Genomic DNA, 7569 nt, shown 5'->3' with positions numbered 1-7569 from the left:
CTCAATGTCAGGTCATGTTTAATTTGTATTATGGCTGTCATGAGTGTATCTGTCCCTTTGCTTACCCTCTTCCTCAAAGATGAGTGAGAAAGTGCAGAAAATTGTTATGCATATCAGTTTGTGAGGTTAAAGTTGACAGGATCAACTTGAACCAAAGCAGAGATTGATAACTTTACATATCTCTAATTGTTGCAGTACAAAATTTTAGAAAGCTCATTGTGACTAAACAGGTGTAGGCAAATGCTGTCTAAAAACAAGGGACTCCAGTTCCATTTGTTTTATTCTAATTTTCTCTATCAAATGAATTGACCACATCAACAGAACTCAGATTTTTTACACCATTATCTGTTTGACAAGAAAATCACACATGCAAGATGAACACTTTCTAAAATGAATTGCTTGCAGGATAAACAGGAACAGTAACCAGACTACAATTTTATTTTCCCAAATGTTAGAAATGTCACAGCGCAGGAAGTCAGCTCTTTCATTAACACACTTGCAGTTTTTCAGTTCCTAGATGACTTCCCACCAACAGCTACTTCATCCAATCTGATAATGATACAGGCTGACCTGAATGAAAAACTCCTTGACTCTACTACTGTTAGATACTCTCTAACTGGCTCGTCATATTTTAGGGTGGGCTTAATCAATGTGTTGTAGTCAGGTCCGATGATCCTTTCTTTCGGTCTTAAAACAGAAAAAATGAAAGACATAAACTTGGATGGAATTGTAAATGGCTTGTACTTGTACAGTGCCTTGTCAAATCCAGAGGACTCCAAAGAGCTTCACACTACATTTAGTCATTCATCCACTCACACACACATTCACACACTGAGGTGGCAAGCTTCTAGATAGTAGCCACAGCTGCTTTGGGGCAGTCTGACAATGGTGAGGCTGCCACCGGAACCTCAGACCAGCACCAGCAGGCAATGCAGGTGAAGTGTATTGCCCAAGGACACAACGACAGAATGAAATAAAATGATCTGTTAAGACTTCAGGCAAGACTTCAGGCAATACATGATCTGTTATAGTTATAGTATTCTACTATGATTTTGTTATTTCATCTTGTGAATATTTTTCACACACTCAGAAATATATTAATTCCCTTTATAGTCATTGCCTGAATTGTTGCTTCCTTGCAGAGTCAAAATGAATGCAAACTGTAAATAGCAGGCCCATGCCAGATAGCCAGCTTGTACAAGCTATGTGACTCTAGTCCCTTTGTGGGAGCTAATGCTACTGTTGGTGAGAATGAATGACTGCCCTTTATGTCCAGGATTTTGTTCTCCTGGTACAAGGAAGTGATTGTAGTGGTCAGTGCTAGCAGAGGTACAGTAGCCCCGCAGGTTCTCAGGGTCATACAGGTGCTCCAGAGTGTAGCCTGTCAAGGAATATGAAGGATGTCTGTCCACATATGATCGTGGGTGACTGTGAGAGGGGTAGAGTGCAGGTGCTGGTGTAGGTAAAGCTGTGTGGGCACCCAACCGACCAAATGGGTTGTGTAACTGCAAAGGAAGAGGATTCATGTCAGTCTGGTGGTAGTCTTTGGGCCTGTGCGAACACTCAGCACTAGGACTGCTAAATCTGGATAGAGGGGTAGGACTAGAAGCAGGGCTTATTACTTGGCTAAAACTTCGGCACACCATAGTTTGTAAGGACCGTTGAGTGTACTCTGAAGTAAAACCTGAAGCAGCACCTCTGTGAAGCCCATTGACAATGCCTGGAGGTGTATTTTCAAAGCTCTTGCGTAACTGCATTCGATTCTCTTCTTCCTTGATCATCTGCTGTGTGGCCCTTAGCAGAGTATCAATCTTACTGGGCTCCTCTGGGCTGCAGGAGTGGTGATCTGCTTGATACAGATCTCCTGAGTCACTGACTGAGCCTCCACCTGGAGAGCTGACTATGCTGTCTTCCTCCCAGTGGGGTCGGCCTGCAGAAAGAGAAAGAATAAAAACACAACAGTCAGAAGAATTAACTTGAATCAATATTACTGCAGTTGACACAAGAGCCTCCTTTCTAGTTTTGGTCATACTATGTCTATACTTTTGCTCACGTAGGGCATATTTAGCCATGTTGTGAGTCCTTACCTTGCTTGCTCTGGATTGCTGAGATGCTTGCCAAACTGCTATTGTATCCATCATGATTGTCCAAGTACCTTTTACTCAGCGGTATAAAGGACCGGGCTGTGCTGAACCATGTATCCCTGCTGTTTGGTGGAGCTCCAAGAAAATATCGACCTGCAATACATCGACCCCTCTCACAGCTCTGCCCTTGACCGTGTGCGTGGATGTGTGTGTGGATATCACTGGTGGTGTGGTGCTGCTCTTCAGATAAACTGCAGCAGAGACTCTGTGGATCAGATAAGTTTCTGTAGCCGTAAGAGGCTTCCATGTGTTCACTCAGCTGAGGCGAAGCTGAGTCTGTGAGAGGACTGCTTCCCCATGGACTGTCTAGGTCAGACTCTGTGTTGAAGCTAGGATACTGCAACACGGAGACAAAGTGCAAGAAGAAATATGTTAAGAAACTTCGCAAATAAAACTGTTGGGTTTCAGGATTTTATTTCAAAATGTAGGAATTCCTTTGAATGTTACTGTGGACAGCAAACAAGTTTTAACATATGCAAAAAAATAAAAATAAAAATCCTGTTTGAGTTTTTTGTAAAAGCAATTAGCAAATACATCAATAAGCTATAGGTTAGAAAACCCAATCAGATCCACTGCAACATGCCAGACTTTTTTAGTGTTTGGCACCCATCCACCACAGCAAGCCAATTGCTGAAAGGTTTATGTGTCAAGCTAAACACTTGGCTGTTAATGGTCAGCTTTCTGTCCTGCTGCCTGGAGAAACTGAAGAGGCTTTTTGCCAAGAACTACTTTTGTAGTCCTTAACCTACTGGCTTAACTAGAACTCACAAAGGAGTCAGCTTTGCACAAATCAAAGAAATTGCATGTGCAATCCCACATTGTAGGTAAGATGAAGGTGAGGTCTGAATAGTGAGCTGGAACCAACTTAAATTGCAGTTTAGGAGAAATAACTTTTTTACATTTCTGTAACAGACACAAAAGAAGGATACATTTATGATCTTAGAATCCAAGGACAGATAACAGATAACTCTCAAAGAAAAAGGGAATCTTTTGAAAGAGGAAGAGACAATAGTTTTTCTACAAAACACCCATAATACCCAAATATTTAAAAAAAAATTTGGAAGTTATGGTCAGAAGTTTACATACAATCATCATGTCTTAAATGTAATCATTTTAGGTTTTGTAATGTACAGCTGTGTAAGCAGTTTAGTTTGAGGGAGTTTGACAATGGGTAATGTAACTGAGGAGGAGCATGTACAGGATGAGATGGTGTTTAAAGTACAAGTGAAGCTTTACATCCCTGCTATGAGCTTGGACATCTCAACAGAGGTAACAGGAGAGACCAGTACTGCAACGAAGGGATCATGTGGGGAGATTGAGGCAAAGGTGGTGGTAGTGTGATTACTGTAATCTGCTGTAACGGAGTTGGAGATGTCATCACTGGGATTAAAAGTGTTTATTTACAGTGGCGCCTTGGGGTTAGATGGACCAGAGTATGTAAGGTTTGAGTAGTAGGTGAAGTGGGAATTGATAAATGACTGTAATGACTAGCAATAAAGCAATATGTTTAAATGAAGGAACATCAAGAATGTTGTTTTAATGTCCTTTCTATGTACAGCTATAACACCACCTCCATGCTCCAAAGCTTTTTCAATGTACCGTATTTTCCGCACTATAAGGCGCACCGGATTATAAGGCACACCTTCAATGAATGGCCTATTTTAAAACTTTTTTCATATATAAGGCATTATAACATTATAATGCACTTTTATAATGCACAATTATAATGCACACACACGCATTATAAGGCGCATAGAATAGACGCTACAGTAGAGGCTGAAGTTACATTATGCATCCACTAGATGGAGCTGCACTATAGGGAATGTCAACAAAACAGTCCGACTCCGGTCAGCGAGGAGAGCCTTCCGAGACTGGGCCGGGGCGTGGCCGGACGATGGTCACCCTTCTCCATTCGCGCACAGCATGTTTGTGGAAAATGTGGTGCTAAATGACCTGCAGACGACCTGATTATAGACGGTCGGTAGGTAGATAGGTCAGTCAAACTTTATTAATAGATTACAAACCAGCGTTCTGACAACTATTCCAGCATGCACTGCGCGCTTCTTCTACGGGCGAAAATGAATGTCGGCGGCAGCTTACCGTAGTTGCTAAACCTGTTGTGACTCAATATTAGTCCATATATAAGGCGCACTGGATTATAAGGTGCACTGCCGGCTTTTGAGGAAACTGAAGGTTTTTAGGTGTGCCTTATAGTGCGAAAAATACGGTATGTAAAGCCAGAGGTGTGGTCTGGTTTAAAGAGAAATAATCCAGGGGTTAGTGTCATGCTTCAGGGAGACAGAGAAAGTCAAGAATATTACCAGTTATAAATGAATGTGACCTTTATTGTTGAGGGAACGAGTGTTGAGCAGAGTCGCTTTCAGATGATGTTGTTTTGAGATAAACAACGTGGACCAGTGGAGTAGATGGACATTGGGCAAATTCACATACTGTTTATTGTAATGACAGAAGAAGGAAGTTGGATTGTGACATGACCAGATATAAGGGATGGAGTTAGGCAATGTGAAATTATAGGAAAGCATTTGACCAGAGTGTCTGTGTGGAGGACAGTAATGCATTTGCATAATGTTGGTATAATGTTGCAGATGTCCGACTCAGGTGTTTTTTAAGGCTGTGGAGATCTGTGGTGAAGTAGAGTGACAGCATGATCTGGGTGAAGAAGTGGTGGATGGATGTAGTTAAATTTGTCTGGTGGATGGTTGAAAGGGGAACATGGGCTGTACCGGAAGCCTAGGAATGGTGGTATAGGCTTCTGATATTCAGTTTCAAATTGTGCTCACCGTTCACTTGGTTTTTATTGGAAGATAACTTCAAAGACAAAAGTATTTATTTTCTTGAATGAGTTTATATAAATTGGAAGTAAGATTTAGAAAATTGTGCAAGAAGTGCAATCAACAATTTGCTGATGCCCTTTTTTTAAAACTTGAAAACCTGTGCCTCAATATGTCTGTGCACGTCACTGTTGAACTGTGTTGAACCAGGCACACATCTAAAAGTTGCAGGACACTGACCCTCAAAGCTGGGATTTGAGGACCCCTGTTCTAGAACTCTCAGCATCTCCTTTTTTAAATTTAAATTTTCATATATATCTGTATATATCTGAGTCTCTATGTACAATATTGACCTTGTATGGATTGTATGAATTTCTTTAAATTGTTAAAAACAATATTAATGTCATGCCCACGATGGTTGTGTGTAATCCACTGACCAGAATTGTAAGTATTCTTAGGATTGAATAAGTCATTTTCATTTACATAAAATGTGGTCTATCTGCTTTCAGAAACAGTTTTATTGCAGTGACCCCAGTTCACTCATTTGCAGCACAACCTGTAACCTGTAATCTGAATGGTATTGCAACAAAACACAGAAATCTCACCTGAGTGTATGGTGAAAGTCTAGATTTGGTCTTGAGCCGGATCACTCTGCTTTTGAGAGTTTTGCAGTTCTCTGGAAGGCTGTTGGTGACACTATTGGTGCCGAACGGCAAGGAGGCCTTGGATGTAACCTGATCTAGAGAAAACTGAAGACCTTTATATTCTGCTTCCCTAACAAAAAAAGCACAAATGTTTTGGTCAGTAACTACATACACAAAGAGATTTCCCAACACCATGGCTGTTTATTAAAGGTCACCAACAGTTCTTGTATACCTGTGCGTTTTCATTTAGGTGAAGAAAATCTCACCATCTGTTGGAAATTAAAGCCTAATCATGGAGCTTAAAAACGCAGCATGTGAAGTGCTGCGTTTTTGTGTCTGTATGAGCATAACTGCTGGGAAGAACTGGGATGTGTTAAGAAGGCTGTAGCTGCTGTTGGGGAAACTTGTTTTACCAGAAGGATTGGAGCAAGGCCTTTAGCAAACAATCCACAGTGGAAAAGTTGTCCTATAAAATACATAGGGAGATTAAGATCTGTGTCTGGATAATCAGGCACAGGGAAAGCTTAGACATCTCACTACTGGGAAATGGGAATTGACTTATTGCCTAAGTGTTAATCCCATCCAGGATGGTTTGAGGCAACAAAAGAACCTGGATGAGCATTACTTGAGAAAAATAGTGATTCATTCTACATGCCATGTCACCTTTTCGTTTCAATATCTCTCCACACAAACACTAATTCATGTACAAGTCAAAACTATTCAAAGATTTGCAACATCTCCATTTGAAAAGTCCTGGAACACAACAATGATTTAGCGGTCCATTACAACTGTAACGGACCGAATGTTTTGGTGTTTTGTGTGGTAAATGTTTTTGTGTTTTTCACGTTTCTGATACACTTGAACCTAATCTTTGCTGTGCACTCTTGGAACTGTTGTTTGTTGGTTGTCGTGGCAACGGGTTTGAGTGTGATGTTAAGCTGACATAGACAGAAAAAAGAGAATAACTATTTTTAAGTTGTTCTCCACCTGTTTTTCTATGTTTATTCTGCTTGGACAAATTGCTTCATTTGTTCTTGGCAATATTCAAATCAAACATCCAATAGAATGAAATACTAACGGATAGGAGTCAAAGTTTGTTTAATTCTAAACAAAATTGCCCCAGGTTCCTTCAGGGACAAGTTGGTAAAATTAAAATTATTGGCCAATATAATAGAGAAATTCAGCCAGCCACAGGTTCATGCCAGGAGCTGCAAATAGCTGCAGTCAAGGAAGTCGGAGACGCCGCACTCAGCACGGATGTTGACGCAGCTACAGATCAACCATGACTCTAAACCTCTTGAAGGTATGTCATCTGAGGATCTACGTCTCATACTCCACATCAGGGAGGTGGAGAACCGCAAGGAGCAGCAAGTGGAAGCCATGCATCTTCGAATCAGAGCTCCTGAGCTCCAAAAAAGTTCACATGCAGTTTCACCAAAACCACCAAGCACAGATTCTTCTGTTTTTGTCACTTTTGACATTAGTAAGCACATCACATTGGTCCCGCCATTTCGTAAGTCTGAGGTAGGCTCTTATTTTGGCGTATTTGAGTGCGTAGCCGCTGCTTTGAGCTGGTCAAAGGAATTGTGGTCCCTTTTGCTACAGTGTAAGCTTGTTGGAAAGGCCCAAGAAGTGTGTTCAAGCTTGTCTATTGAGCAGAGTTTAGATTATGAAACTCTTAAGAAAACTGTGTTGCAAGTTTACAAATTTGTCCCTGAAGCATATTGTCAGAAATTAGGAATCTTAATAAAACTGATAGTCAGACATTCGTTGAGTTTGCGCAAGAGAAGAACGTTTTGTTTGGTAAATTTGTGTTAAGTTGCAACTATTGATGATCTGAACTCACTCATTTTGTAAGAAGAGTTTAAAAAGTGTCTCCTGAACGGATTGTGACTTATCTAAACAAACAGAAAGTGTAACCTTTAACAAACACAGCACTTTCGGCTGACGAGTTTATTTTAAGTCACAAAAGTGTGTTTTCTTCACAGA

General features: G+C 40.7%; 1 protein-coding gene across 2 annotated transcripts in view; it reads right to left on the bottom strand.

Moving 5' to 3' along the window:
- Positions 1-324: 324 nt before the first annotated feature.
- LOC103155371 (SIM bHLH transcription factor 1) overlaps positions 325-7569 on the bottom strand; it is a 36377-nt gene continuing 29132 nt past the window's right edge. For both annotated transcript variants that reach the window (XM_016663513.1, XM_016663514.1), the window contains 3 exons: positions 5542-5710; positions 2088-2481; positions 325-1930 (listed from right to left, as the gene is read on the bottom strand). In XM_016663513.1, coding sequence (XP_016518999.1) covers positions 1203-1930; positions 2088-2481; positions 5542-5710 — 1291 coding nt within the window. In that variant the 3' untranslated portion in view covers positions 325-1202. The remainder of the gene's footprint in view (positions 1931-2087; positions 2482-5541; positions 5711-7569) is intronic.

This window comes from Poecilia formosa, unplaced genomic scaffold (genome assembly GCF_000485575.1).
Source record: "Poecilia formosa unplaced genomic scaffold, Poecilia_formosa-5.1.2 Scaffold425, whole genome shotgun sequence".
NCBI lineage: Eukaryota > Metazoa > Chordata > Actinopteri > Cyprinodontiformes > Poeciliidae > Poecilia > Poecilia formosa.
Note: the sequence above shows the minus strand (reverse complement) of the source record. Positions and strands in the feature narration are given on the sequence as shown.